The following is a 15,226-nucleotide window of genomic DNA, read 5'->3' as shown; positions in this document are numbered from 1 at the left end:
CCCACCATCTCATTTCACAGCCACGGGCTAGAGGAAGGGGCTGCAGTAATGGCTGAGTTGGGCCAACCCTCTTGCAAACAGTTATACAATCTGGGGAAAACATAAGAAACAACTTCCTGAAGACACTAGAGAGAGAAAAAAAGGTGGATACTGGAGGGGAGCAGACACTTGGAAGAAGGAAATGACACTGGGTAAGATTGGTCCAAGGTCAGACTCGAGTCAACAGTAAATACTCCACGTGGCTAAAATTCAGATAGAAGACATGTAGCCTTCGTGTCTTGAAGAACCACAGGACAAGTCCAGGGTGGAACCAGCAACTAGAAAGTGAAAAGAGAAACCCCAGAAAGAAGAGAGCCACAAAGAGAAAGCCCCTGTTTTGGGTAAAATCTCTACCCAGACTTCTGGCCCCTGGATTACATGTACAGAGGGCAAGTTCCAAGCTAACGATAAGGCTGTCCGGATAAGGCTAGAAATATTGAACTTTCAGAGTTTGGAAATAGAGTTTAGCCAAGTTAACTAGCTGCTTAAACAAATAAGTAAGCAAAAATAGATTGAAACTCTCTGAAGGAACATAAGAGAAATCAGTCTCTATTGTCTCTGTTGTTCATAATGCCTAGCATACAATTCAAAATTACTAGACATATAAAGAAGCTAGAACATATTAGCTGTGTAAGAAAACAGGCAATCAATGAAGACCAACCCTGAGATGACCCAGATGTTGGATTAGCAGGCAAGGATTGTAAGTGGTTATTATATCTATCCTCAGTGTCTCACAGAAAGTTACTAGCAAAATCCCAAATAATACAAGGACTTTGGCTTCTCAGCACAGAGCGAGTTTCCTCATCTATGTGCTACCCACCATGATTTCTGCATAAATTCCGAAGATGGACTAGGCCCACAAGGAGGAAGCAAAAGAAATCTGGAACCAACACAGGCATTCAGCAACGAGGAAACGAGCCTTCTAGGTGGCCTCTCAGTCACTCCCTCACTCACGCTTCATGGGCTGGTTTTTGAACTCTCAATCAGTACTGCCACCATGTGTAGGTCCAATACTTCATTTTTCTCCATTCTGCCCTGTGCTTTTCAAAGTATTTTCATATCCCTGACCTCTCTGGACCCTGCAGGTAGGTAAGACAAGGTACAACTCATCGTTCTATGTTTGATGAGGACAAGGGAATCCCAAAATAAAGTGACTTGCCCAGGGTCATCCAACAAAATATATTCTCTCTTCTTTCCTTTCCTTTCTCGCCTTGTGACATGGGAACATGTCATGATTTGCAGGAGGGCTGAGACAGGGAGCAGGATTCTCGTGCGCAGTTGTTCAATACTGAAAGGGTACTGATTCCTAGCCTGCACTCTGTTCTCCAAGCCAGGTGCCCTGTGCATGGAGCTACTTCTGCTCTGAAGGGGCTCTCCTAGGTTGGATTTTCCCCAGAAGTAGACCTGAGACAAAGATTCAAGGATAAGTAGTTTATTTTTTATTTTTTTTTTTATTTTTTTTATTTTTCTGAAGCTGGAAACGGGGAGAGACAGTCAGACAGACCCCCGCATGCGCCCGACCAGGATCCACCCGGCACACCCACCAGGGGGCGACGCTCTGCCCCTCTGGGGCATCGCTCCGCTGTGACCAGAGCCACTCCAGCGCCTGGGGCAGAGGCCAAGGAGCTATCCCCAGCGCCCGGGCCATCTTTGCTCCAATGGAGCCTCGGCTGCAGGAGGGGAAGAGAGAGACAGAGAGGAAGGAGAGGGGGAGGGGTGGAGAAGCAGATGGGCGTTTCTCCTATGTGCCCTGGCCGGGAATCGAACCTGGGACTTCTGCACGCCAGGCCGACGCTCTACCACTGAGCAAACCGGCCAGGGCCTATAAGTAGTTTATTTAAAGTTGATCCTAAGAAGCACTAGCAGGGGAATGGGAAAGTGAGAGAGGGAAATGAAGGCAGCCAGTTTAGGGGGTGCCATTGAGCAGGTTCCTGCTACGGCTAACTGAGGACCTCTGGGATAGAGTACAGAACACATTAAGAGTCGTCCCCTCTATTCTCCGGGGAAGGAAGCTTGGTATCTACCTGCCAACTTCCTGCCTGTTACTAGTTGAGAAACGCCCTTTAGGGCATTAATTCTCTGGCACTTCTGGCCGGCCCTGCCCATGAGCGCCTCTGGCCAGAAGGAAGCCCTCACCAGAGCATCTCAGGGGTTCAGTGTGAAGAGTGAGTACCAAGGGGATACAGGTGGAGCACTGACCACATCTGCTACAGAGGCCTTTTATTACCTGGTAGAAAGGCAAACCCTGAGGGCCTGGCACCTTTTCCCTTCCCCGGCATCTGAGCGAGGTACTCACCGGTGTCTGGTGCACTTGAACCAGTTGAGGATGTCTGTGCATCGTGTGTAGTAGATCTGGTCGAAGGGGTGTGCGTATGATTCCTGGACAGTCACGGCATAGCTGAGAACCAGACGGAGGATGAAAGCTACAGTCAGCACTTGGAAGACTGAGCTGATAGTCAGGACGGGGTCTCCCTTCCCAGGGAAGCCAGGCCACAGCCAAGTGTCCAAGGTCACCAACACCCCCCCACACACACACACCATTATTTTCCTCTTGCCCTGGATGCCCTTGGCGTGCAAACCTACCTGATCCCTGACTGGGTCCAGGACACACCCCTTACTGCCCTTGGGTCCAGCTCATTTTCTGAAATTCTAGTTCATTTGTTCATTTAACAAAGAAGGAGGGTTTAACTTTTTTCTATGAGGTTTTGAAAGGCAGAGCCAACAAATTTTAAAATACCTGTTTAGATATTTATGGTTTTCAAAACATCTGCATGGGAGTTCATCTTTGTAGCAGCTCTGTGAAGTGAGTGGCCCCATTTTAAAGATGAAGAAACTAAGTCTCAGAAAGAGGTGACTTGCTCCGCCCACACAGCTGGTGTCAATAACTGCCAGCAAGCATTAAGTGCCCATGTTCAGTGTTTTAAACCTTTTCAGTTCTCACAATCTTATAAGGTAGGTGGCATTCCTATATCTTCATTTCACAGATGACAAAACTGAGCATTAGAGAGAATAAGCGACTCCCTCAAAGTCATTTAGCTGTAAACGCGGACCAATGAGTGGAAGCCACAGGGAAGCAGGTTTCAACCTCACAAAAACACGCTTTCCCACCTGCCCACCCCTGACAAGGGTTGTAGAAAAATGTAGCCAAGCCAGGACATAAAGCAAAGACTCACACTTCCTGTGCAGGCTGGGAGAGGATATCAGCTGAGAAGTCAGAAATTATTTTTTATGTATGCTGGTACTACTCAGTGTTCTCCCCCCAGAAGGCTCATTGACCTGGGCCAGATGGCCAGGTCCAGGCCATAAAAGCCCGTCTGCTTTGCCAGAGGAAACTGTTGGTTTACTCGCAAGCAAGCTGGGGAGGCCAGCTCCCTGACTGAGTCCACAGCAGGCTCTCTGACGCCAGAAATGTCCAAGGCCTAGAATTGAGAAAGAGGCCAGGAGCAGGCAGCCACGCCCAGGAGGGAGTCATGGCGGTGGGACATTCTGTCTCACCGAAGCACTGAGGACGTAGGAGAGCCCTTGGTGAGCCTCTTCTGACAAGATACGCCTTTCAGAGGCACACATCTATGCAGACATGGCCTGCCCAAAGCCCTGCTTTATCTCCAGGCTGGGAGAAACTGAGGCAGCTCCACACCCATCCCTGGCTTCCCAAAGGCCTCTTCTGACTCTGAAATTCCATGACCCAGTGCTCTGACATTTCACTTAGAGGCAGGAGAATAAACGCATAAGAGTGCATGGTCAAGGTTGAATCCTGTCACTTGTTAGTAGCATGTCCTTAGACATGCAAGACTCATGTAAGCCTCCGTTTCCTCACCTGTAAATCTGTGATAAACATGACCAGGGACTTCATGTAGTTATTGTGAGAATTAAGGGGGGCAATAATAGTATCTATATCTCAGGGGAGTGGGAGGATAATACAAGTAAAATGATTAACAGGTACACAGTAGGTGTCTAACAGATGCTGGCCATCATTATTCTTAAGACAGGCAATAATTCACCTTCTGTGCGAGGCACTGAAGACTATTTCCTCCCACACCATGGCAGGGAAGACAGAGCAAGACTCACACACAGAATGAACTCCTTGCCTTTATTAAGGACCAAGGGTTCAGGTACCCCTGCCCCAGCATTGATGGGGACAGTGGGCACTCAGAGAAAAGGCATCACCCCAATCGAAGGGGCAGGGAGAGGACCATGGGGGACAGAGCTGGCTCTGTAGGAGTGCCCTGAGCCAAGCGAGTCTGGCAATAAGACCTTGAACCAATCCCAACTCTCTGGGGTGAAGTGTGTGCCCTTGGTTTCATGGCTGGATGGTTTAACATGCTCATTTGCCAACATGCTAATAAGGGGCCAGATTAATCTTGTAGAGCTGGGCTTTACTAGCCAGGGGAGGTCTTTCCACTGGGTTTTTATGGTGCAGGGGTATAATTAACAAGGAGCCTGCCAGAAGCACTAATCCAACTGGGAAATTCTCCCTAGGCAGTCTCGGAGATCGGGGCGTGTTTCTGGAATGACACAGGCTAGACCCATCCATATGTAACTGGCAATAGAGTTCGGTTGGAAAAGCCAAGAAAGAGGAGGCCCTCGGTATCATGAGGCATCACTGCAAAGCCTCCTCCCTCGGGGTTAAAGAAGCTCAGGGGTCCCCAGACCTCGCTTCAGCTGTTAGGGTCCCTCTTTGTTCTGCCACCAAGGCTATATAGTGAGCCAATGGTCCTGTCAACCTGAAATGCCAACTCTGTGCAGGCTGGGTTCAGAATATTTTCACACTTCCAATTTATTCCTACTGGGCAGGTTTAGAAAATTAGAAAGTCTGGTTTAGGTTTGAACTCATCCCCTGGTGCAAACGGGACCCAGAGACAAGGGAAGTCAGGGTAGGCTTCCTATAAGAGAGGGACCTGGTTGGAGGCAGCAGGAAAGGTAGAGGCGAGCAGACAGGAAGGAAACATACTGGAGGCTGGGATGTAGCACAGGCATCGGCAGGAAGCAACTGTGTCTCAACTGGGACAGGCGGACAAGATGGGGTTGGTGAGACTGGAGTCCTAAAACCAGAGACTAATAGTGAATTCCACCTGCTCTCTCACTCACTGGGAAATAAAGGTGTAAATTCACCACAACAAGGAGGCCAAGGGGCCTGAATCACCTCACAATCCCGTGGAAAGCTTGTGAAAATACATATTCCTAGGCTCTACTCCAGATCTGTGGAATCAGAGTCTCTTGGGCTAAGGACCCAGGAGGCTCAGTGTTTCACTCACATCCCCAGTGAACCTGGTGTGCATTAAAATGTGTGATAACCACTTACTGCACAGCCAGAGTTATCAACAATAAAGGCAATAATTGAGCTTTATGGTCTTCAAAGCACTCTTGTGAAACTGGTTCCCTGACCTTCCAACAAGACTGGGAGACGGGGTCATTATCTACCCCCCACATACTTTACAGAGGTAGAAGTAGGCTCAGAGTGGTTCAGAGACATTCCCAAAGTCATAGAACCTTTAAAAAACTCCAGACAGAAATGAACCAAGGTCTACTCATCATAGATCTCGTATTCCTCCCACTTTGCCAAAAAAGGGCTCACTGCCTTCTGCTACAGCCTCCACTCTGCAGGGCCACCCCACAGAGCACCAGTGACTAAAAATCATGCTGGTGCAGGCACTGTCCCTCTGCCTCCCCAGCCAGTCCCTCCAGGGCCCTGGGTGAGGTGCCTCTCCCTGTCCCGGGACTAGGACATTCACCCTTACAGGCACAGAGGATGGACCACCCCCTTGCCTGTCCTCCTCCGCCATCTGCTTCCCCCATCAGCCCTCACCTTAATTTTATTCATTTGATTTATTAACATCTAAGTGGCAGAGTCGTCCTGGTCAGCATGGCCAATCAATTCCAGGGTTTAATTCGGTTTTTCCTGATTGGGTCTCTGGTCACTGTCTTGCTGCTCACCAAAATCAATACTTTAACCTTGCGCTTCAAAGTCAGGCCGTCTGCAGGGCCCTGGCCTGTTCCCCCAGGACCTAGCGCTGCAGCCGGCTCTTCTGCCTTGACCTCAGCTGCCCCCCCCCACCGGCAGTCCTCCGACCCCCACTACATCTGAGCAGCAGGGCCCGTCCCCCATCTCCTCGGGGCAGGCTCCACGTTTCCAAGCTGCTGCGCTGTCGCCAGTCCTAAGAGACCAGGAAAGACACCACAGCGTCGGAGAACAACACCCCTGGACCAGAACAACCTGGCTGTGGGTGTGCACTGACCCCTCTGGGCCTCTTTTCCCCATCTGTAAAATGGCTAAGAAATGGAAACGCAGGGAGGAACATGAGTACCTTGCAACTATCAGATTGTACCGTTTAAAGTCACCTGTCCCTCAAACCCCTGCAGCCTGAGCTCCCGCCACACTGAGACTCAGAATCTATACAGCTTTGTCCCATCCTCCAGCACCACGCTGCCTCTCCAGCAGGCCCTTGGTGGACAGCTTCTGTACTCCTGCCTCTGCTTTTGTCCCAACAGCACGAAGCCCAGGTGAGGTCCCTGGGGAGTGACTGGCCATCTGAGACCTATATCTTACCTCTCCCAGTGGCTGCACACGTTGGGGTCCTCTGGGTTCAAAGAGAGGACGGTTTGCAGGAGGGAGAAGACAATGAGCCTGGTCCCTGAGTGTGCCATCCCGGGCCCTGTGTGGGAGAAACGAAGGAGGCAGCGTCATTCATCAGCCCGTTTTCCCAGGCATCAGTTTGGCACCGAGACTTCTCACACGAAGTGGCTGAGCAGACTGCCGAAGCAGATGAAGTTTCCTATCGTTGTGTAATGAGCATTTGATATTTTTACACTTGCAATCTTTGACTAACATGGTAACACTTCACCGGTTCTGAGTAACGGGGGAGTAAGAAGCCTGACTCAGGGAAAAGTCAAAATTACAAACCAGGGCTTCTGAAAGTTCTTTGGCTCACGAACTGCTTTGAGAATTTAATGAAAGTTAGAGACTTCCTCCTTTAAAAAATGTCCCCTCATACACAACATTTAGCTATGATGTCAGGGTGTCCTCAGGCCCCTGAGCCCATCCTTGGACCAAGAACCCCTGATTTAACTACTTTAAAGGCAATGCCCTCTCTGTTCTCTCATCCCTCACTCTTTGCCCACTCCCCTCCTCTCCTGACCCGCCCCATGCCCTGCCCTGGAGAATGAGAAGGTGTTGGCTGTGGCCCTCAGGGAGCTGAGCTGAGAAAACCCTCCCGGGCAGCTCTGGTCAAGCAGGCCACCCAGAAAGCCGCACCTTGCTTCTCTCGCTCTGATTGGATGTAAAGTCACCAACAGCCAGAGTGATGTAAATCACTGCACGTCATTCCCACCATGGGCAGCTTGGTAGGGTTTGATCAAGAAAGCGGCTTGTTGAGATTAATCTAGGTCCCTAAAGTGACAGCCTGTACAAGCATTAAGTGTGTCTACAAAGAATACCAATCCCTTTGGTCCTCTAAACTGAGGGTTCCCCAACAAAGAAGTCCTCATAGAGGCAGAGAAGTCTTCAGGTGGAAGTGGCTGAAATGAGCCCAGAGGCTTCTTCCTGTCCTAGCTCCCTAGGACTCTGTGGTCCTAGAGCCTTAGAGAACTTCCCAAGGGTTCCCACTGAGTTGGGGTACAGAGGGCCCCAGAGCCACCTCCTGGGACCTGGGATTTCTATGTGCTTATGCACCAGCTATAGACTGAATGGACACTATGACTCACAGAGATGGCACTATTTTTCATGTGTACACAGATGCTATCGTGACTTGATTAAAAGCCTACTGAATTCAGAGCAGCTTTTCTTTTCAATCAGCCACACTAAAAAAATGCTATTTTCAATTTCTATTAACTGGGGGTGGGGATGGTATAGATAATATTTCGACAATGGAAAGGGGTCCCCATCTTAAAATGAGGTTGATGATTCCTAGTTCATTGGCTCTGAGTGTACAGATGAGGAAGCACTTACCCTTTGTGGGGACAGAGAAGAGTAGCATGCATGTCACATGCCCCTACTTGTACTCAGAGGAAGCTAAATGGAGCTCCTGTCTTCATGAAAGGTTAACCGCCCTCCTCCCTATCCCCAATAATGTCCTTGTTAAATTCTTTCTTAGCAGCTCTTTCAAAGATAAACAAATTATCACCAATTCTGTAAAGCCGTGGGGGTCCAAATTAATGATTAATGGGGTTTTTCTCTCTAGTTGAGATCTGGAAATAATCTGGTTAAATGTATTCTAAAAGTCAGTTAGGAAAGGAAAAGCGATCCTGGTGTTTCTGCTCAATTTGCAGAGTCCAGAAGTGGGCAAGCCACAGCCACCCCACCCGCAGCCCTCGGAGACCTAGATCCACCTCCAGAGAACGCCCTTCACAAACTGGAGTCTGCACAGCAGTCGAGCTGCAGATCCTTTCAACCCACTGTCCTCAAAGAGGAGGAGCTACCTCCGGCACGAGAAAGAGCCTGCCCAGATGCTGCATTGAGTTTCGTCGATGAGCATATACGTCCAGGGTTTGTGCTGATCAGACATTAAATAAATCAAATGAAAAAAGAGACAAAGGGGCACCGCACTCTGAAAGGCAAGGAGTCTGAATGCCAACTGCAGAGAATGCCTCATCGTGGTTATCTCCGCAGCCTCGTCTCATTACTTTGGCTGCTCCTGGAATCTGCAGCATTCTCCTAAAAAGACCCTCCAACTGCATCTTCAAACTTATGAAGCTGAGAATACCAAAGGACAAGGCCACTTGGACAAGAGAAAATTGTTCCTCTGGCCCCTTATGATCCATGGTAATAGGAAAGGGGTGGGAAACAGAGGTACCTTGGATCATTGCTATAATTGGAAAATGTATTTATTTATTTATTATCCAGTGAGAGGAAGGGAGGCAGACAGACTCCCACATGTCAGGTTCCAACCAGCAAGCCCACTAAAGGACTATGCTCTGCCCACCTGGGGCGTTGCTCTGTTGGGCAACTGAGCTCTTCTTAGCGCCTGAGGCAGAGGCCATGGAGCCATCCTCAGTGCCTGAGGCCAACTCACTCTAATCGAACCATGGCTGAGGGAGGAGAGTAGGAGAGAGAGAAAGGAAGGAGGAGAGAGAGAGAAGCAAGAAGAGGAAGGGGTAGAGAAGCAGATGGGTGCTTCTCCTGTGTGCCCTGACCAGGAATTGAACCCAGGACATCCGCACACTGGGCCAACACTCTACCACTGAGCCAACTGGCCAGGGCTGGCAAGATTTATTTTTTTAATCTTTGTAAAAACTCATTTCTCTCCGAGTCAGGTCGGACAGGCCAGTTCAGCTGACTCCCACTGGCAGTGGGATACCTGGGTACTGGGGTACAGAGAAGGAGACTGGTGTTTGGATGAGCACACAGAAAGTGGAGATGGACAAAGAGAACACAACACAAGGACACAGACATCTAGGTGGCATTTAGCCCAATGGTCTAAATGTGTTAAGGCTTACAGGGCAGGGGGACTCCCAAGGATTCACACCCTAGTCTTGAACATTCCCATTACCATCACGTGCGCAGTTCCCCATCGAAGCCCAAGTCCACCTCTGCAGTAGTGTGGTGCGGGTGGAGGTGTGTGCGTGGCAGAGAAGGACACCCAGTCAGAGGGTGGAATGACTGCTCTTGGACACCCCAGCCCTCAGACATCTTCTTTGAACCTGGCCCAATCTAAAATCTTACCACCAACCCTCCTTCCTGGGTCAGGGTGGTCTTCCTTCCTGTTCTTTCTCCAATACCCCACCCTCATCCCCAACCTTGCTCACACTGCTCCCAGCCCTCAGTCCCCTTCTTCCTCAACTGGGCATATCCAAACACCATCACTCAGCTCAAGCCCCGCCCCCCCCCAGGGCCTAGCAGGGTTCACTCCTGTAGCGTGCAGCCTGGCCAGCGCTGATCACTCCCCATCTTGCACTGATGGCTTTCTCACATGTTACTTAATCTTTCCAATGTGTCTATAAGCATCTTGAAGGTGGAGTCAGATCCTAAGTTGAACTAGTCAATTCCTTTTGGAAACTAATTTTAGAAGAAAAAAAGATGTTTCTACTTGTCTCAGCCATGTCACTGAAGCAGAGTGAAGAGTTGGCGAAAAGGAGCTATTCCCACGCGGAGGCAACTCACGGCCATTAACTTTAATGGGGCTTCCCTGGGCTCTCTCAGAGGATGGACCCAAAGACATATGCTTATGCAATGACTGAGGGAAAATCAATCCTGCCGCAGTGGTTATTAGGCCGACTCCATTCGGAGTGACAGAGGTTAACTCATCGGGCACCATCTGATTTAGGACATTAATAATTAAATAAGAAAATGCCCCTAGTTTCACTCCGGAGGATGAGAACATGTAAACAGATCAGGGGGTTCCCTTCCCTCTTGGCCATGCTCCCAGCATATTAAGAAGCAGAGGAAGGGAGCCAAGTTCCAGAGGTGGAAACATTTCTTTCCCCGCCGAGGGGTGTGTATGCTGTACACCTGATGAACAGGGCGTGGGGGTTGAAGAGGAGAGAAGGTGGCCAGAAGGCGAATCGCTCACACCTGCCCACAGGTGTAATCCGTCTGCACACCTGCCATGGCCATACTGATCAACTGGGGACCCCTGGAGTGGCACCTGCCCGGCCAGGGCTGTGCTGTGGAGGACATGGAGAAATAACCCGTGCCAGCTGCAGTCTCCTGAGAGGACGAAAGCAGCTGGTGGTTAAGTCACAGCCTCTGGAAGACGTTGTGAAGGGGATGGGACTTAAGATGGACAGAATATGGAAAGTTAGAGGGCAAGAAGGGGGCATTTCTGGGGCAGGCACAGCATGAGCAAGCGCTTGGAGGCAGGACTGGGGGGGGGCATAGGAGGGGCTGGGCAGCAGGGCGCCTGCATTGCATAGTAGTGTGGGAAACGTGGGAACTGGGAGGCATTTCCAAAGTTGGGTTCTGTGGAACACTAATGCCAGGAGACGTTGACAGAAGTCTCCCAGACAAAGGTGTCGGAGTGAGTAAGTTCCAGAGCGCTGCATGCTCTGTCCTCATCGTAAATACCCACAGTGTATCTTAGCGCACCTGAGGCTCTGAGGAGACTGGACGTAAAGACTGGTGTGCTTTGTCTCACCCAGTTTCCCACTGGACTCCTTCTAGTGACCATTCTAAGAGCAGAGGCGCTCCGCCTAGGTCAAGTCTGAAGGAAGGCCTGGTCCTGTCGATCCACATCCTTAGAGTTTGTACTCACTTGTTTATGCTGACACTTGAGGGTCTTTTGTGCCTGGCAGGTGGTGTCAAAGGGAACCTGTCAGTGGGTAGTTAAGAGGCTCGGGCATCCTCTCCACCTGGGCCTTGGCTCTGGCCTGGTGGTTCTGCAGGCTCAGCAGGTCTTAGAGATAGTGGCGTCCCCGGGAGGGCCTTGCTGTCTGCTGGGGCCCCACCATCACCTGCACCTGTGGAGTCCAGCCTATCTCTCTGGTGGCAGCACACATCTGGCCAGACAGCAGATGCTCACGTTGGCTAAGATGCATAAAACTGGGGCAGAGGGCAGACAGACAAACAGATGGCCTCTGCCCTGGGGTCTGTTGTTATGACCTCACAGTCCATCTGTGCAAAAATCCTCCCCCACCTGCTTCGCTTCCACCACCTGCCTAGTCCTGACTGTGCCGAAATCTGGGACACAGGAGCCTGGTCCACATACCTGGAACCTGCTCTCTGTTCACCCCAGTCTCTTCCTGGGAGCCCTTTCTTCTCAACAAATATGCATTAGTGCCAGTGGTCAGCACTCTTTTATGGGCCCTGGGAGGTTTCCACTCACACAAGACTGGGGATCGGTTGGTGACGCCATGTGGCCTCAGCCCTCTGGCGGGCCTTAGACCTGCCCCGCCATCCCCTTCCCTGGACCACTCCACTAGAACACGCTTCACGAGGACAGGGTTTTTAGTCTGTGTGCTCACTACCAGCACCAGCACCCAGAGCACTGTCTGCCACTTTGCTTGTGTCTGGCTTTGGAGAAGTCACCCAAAACCTGTCCCAACAGCAAGTCATACTGTTTGTGTTGGGACAGACACAAGTAATGTGGCTGATCCTGAGGCTTGGGATGTCTGCAGAGGTGGTTGGCTATAGATAGGAGAGGAACAATTTCCAAAGTTAGTAATAACTGTTCAGCAATGTAGGACAGGCACAAGTGCATGGCACCTGTGTGTCCCTCTCTCATCCAGTGCCCACGACAGGCATTGCTAATCAATCAAGGCATGCTTTCCCACTCAACCCCAGTTTAGCATTCCAAGCAGTCATTAGCATTGATCCTCACTGTTGTGTGAGCAGAAACCTCCCAGGGCCCATAAAATAGTGCCCGACCACTGCCACCCCTACCACTAGTGCAAATTTATTCAGAAGGAAGGGCCAACCACCTCCTCGACACCTCAGGATCAGCCACATTGCCTGTGTCTGGCCTGACAGAGGCCACCACAGATCTGTTCCGACAGCAGGTCATACTGCAGGGGGCATGCCACACTGTGTTAATGTTGCACTGTGGAGACACCGATGTGTCAGTGACAGATACAGAGGGCACTGTGACATCCTGAGAGCGATTCAAAGACTCCTACCGAGGCCACCCCACCAACACTGGGGTATGTCTGCCCCCCAACACCAGCACAAGGCGGGTATTGAATCCCACTCAATAGCTCAAGCTGCGACTGGGGGCTGACTGGTGTTCCAAGAGCCCCATGAAAAGGCGCTTTCAGGCTCGGAAAGCAACAGAGGCAAAACCCAAACTGGGACTGATGAAAACAAATGCCTCAAATTCCTCCCAGCATGTGGGTACACAGAGAGAGGTTTCTATCTTCTATTTATAAAAGATACACACACACACACACACACACACACACACACACACACACACACACATTATTTTTTTCTGAATAAAACAAAGAAAGCCAAGTTTGCAGGTAACGGGGCAAGGCCAAGGTGCTCGTCCTGTCTAGCAGACCTTGCCCTTCCTCTGCCCGCTGCGCTCTCAGCTGGCTCCCAGTCCCTGAGCCCCTCTCTGCTCTCCGGCCTTGCTGGGGTCTGATTAGTGTGAGATGAAAGAGAAGCCATGATCAGCCCGTAATTAAGAGGCTTTACCCTTTGCCTTGATGAAGCCTCCAGCCTTCCAGCAATCCCACCGGGGGCTGGATTTATGTGAAATGCTTTCCAATCTCCTGCACTTAAGAAAAAAGTTTTAAAAATAAATCCACAGTTCTTAATCTCCCGAAGAGTGATTCCCTGACCGCAGTAACGCATCCCAGAGCCAAAGTAGAGGCCCTGCCAGGTGCTCGCCCACTAGATAAATCAGAGGAGATGGGAGTCCCCTCCCAAGACATGGTAAATGTCCTCCTCTGAGTCTGGGCTGCACCATCCTGATAAATTCTGCTTTCTCCTTGCCCGGGAAAGCCTCGGGCTGCGAATCCTAAAAATGGCACCACCACAGAGGCCTGCAGCACCCATTAATCAGGGTCAAAGATTGTTCTATCCCCTGCGCCCTCATACCCTGCAGAGAACAAGTGGCTGGCTATACCCCAGGGTAGGGTGGGCACACCCACTCCTTCCCCCAATATGCACAGCCTCTGGGTTCTGAGCCATCAACCCTCCCCTTCCCAAGCAGACAGCAGCTGCACCCCCAGCCTCCAGCCCCTCCGAAGATGAGGAGAGAAAACTTATCTGTGTTCTTAGGCCATTCCATTTCTTGCAAAGCAATTATCTCCATCTTTCCATTTCTTTGCAAATCAGGGCACACTCAGCTGCCGGTCCCTCCTCTCCAGCCCAGCCCACTCCAGGCCTGTCAGCTTCCCTCTCTCACCCCCTTCCCGGGGCTTCAGTGTTCTCAGACTGTGACAGTCCCTCATACCCCGGCATTAAATCATGGCCACATCCACAAACCTTGAAAGACAAGTCAGTCATTCAGGGCCCTGCGGCCCCGTGGGGATCAGCCCCCCTCTATGCCCACTCTGAGTAAATATTTCTCAGAACACAAGTGCCTGAATGAGAAGAGGGACGGGGCCCCAGAGAAGCAATCACCCTTCATTGCAAGATCAATTCTCCAACCTAGGCTGAACTATGAGGATGACAGGGTGGACAGCAAGCCGTGTGGTATCAAAGCTGGCACCAGGGCAGACCTGAGAGCATCAGCTGTCCATCGCTCTGCCCCACAGGAGGGGAAACTGCCCCCAGATCACACGACATGTCGGGGGCAGGGTTCATGTGAAGGAAATGGTAGAATCAAACTAAACTGAGCTCAGATCCTGACTCTGCCTTCCTGGTTACATAACCTGGATGGATAAAATCACCTACCTGCTCTGGGGCTCAGTGCTACATAGAGAAGGTCCTCAGGAAATTATTAATTTCCTCCCAACTCACATCCCCCACCTCAAAGATCCTTCCAACCCTATAACTCTGAGTTCTAACGTTCCCAGGAGGCTCAAATGGAGGGATATTAATGGGAAAATCCTCTTCTAGAAAACCGAGGCTTGGCTATATGGTGACTCCTGGGTTGGTCTTAACAATACAATTATCAAGAGCAGTCTCCTCTTTCACCCATCCACGCAGCAAACACTTATTGAACGCTTGCCAGTTGCTGTGAACACCAAGACGACACAGGCAGGGCCCTGCCCCGAGACCCCCAAACACCTGCGGGAGGGTGTGTGGGAACACCACGCAGCAAGAGGGCAGTAAGCGCAGGATGTGGCTTATTTCAGAGCACAGAGGCCTTTCCCCAGCAGGAGGCCTCTGGCAAGTGCGATGAGAAATCAGAGACCATTGCAGGATCGATCCTTAGCATCCGCACAGCTCACCCACACGGGACTCCGGCCCATCTCTCTCAGTTGCCTCTCAATCTACTCTTGATCAGGCCGTCTCCTCTGAAGGTAGAGCAGCCCAGTCACCAGCCCCATTCTCTCAGGACTCAGAGCAGCTGTACTTTCCTCTCTCCCTTGGGTCTTCCACCCTGAGTTCCAGCTCAGCTCAGCAGTAGCTCAGCTTCTCACAAGCCCAATTCTTCCCCTCTGCCTAAGTCACTGACTTGCTGTATGACCTGGGAAAGGCTGCTCTCCTTCTCCGAACTTCTCTCTTTGCTTGTCTCCAAGGCTGGGGCCCTCACTGCTTTACAAGCTCACCTATAATGTGGGGCCCTTTCCTGCCCTTCCCCCCTCACATTCTTTGCTCTCTTCATGCTCCTCGGGTTTGCCCCGTCTCCCAGCAGCAAGGAGA

General features: G+C 50.9%; 1 protein-coding gene across 4 annotated transcripts in view; it reads right to left on the bottom strand.

Annotated features, from left to right (window-relative positions):
* Window positions 1-15,226, bottom strand: part of MEGF11 (multiple EGF like domains 11) — a 406,952-nt gene that overhangs the window by 256,155 nt on the left and 135,571 nt on the right. For all 4 annotated transcript variants that reach the window (XM_066342091.1, XM_066342088.1, XM_066342090.1 and 1 more), the window contains exons 2-3: window positions 6,587-6,692; window positions 2,336-2,437 (exon numbers count right to left, since the gene is read on the bottom strand). In XM_066342091.1, the coding sequence (XP_066198188.1) occupies window positions 2,336-2,437; window positions 6,587-6,684 (200 nt within the window). In that variant the 5' untranslated portion in view covers window positions 6,685-6,692. The remainder of the gene's footprint in view (window positions 1-2,335; window positions 2,438-6,586; window positions 6,693-15,226) is intronic.

Source organism: Saccopteryx leptura, chromosome 6, assembly GCF_036850995.1.
Source record: "Saccopteryx leptura isolate mSacLep1 chromosome 6, mSacLep1_pri_phased_curated, whole genome shotgun sequence".
In the NCBI taxonomy this organism is placed as follows: Eukaryota; Metazoa; Chordata; class Mammalia; order Chiroptera; family Emballonuridae; genus Saccopteryx; species Saccopteryx leptura.
The sequence above is the reverse complement of the archived record's forward strand: the minus strand, read 5'-3'. Positions and strand labels throughout refer to the sequence as shown.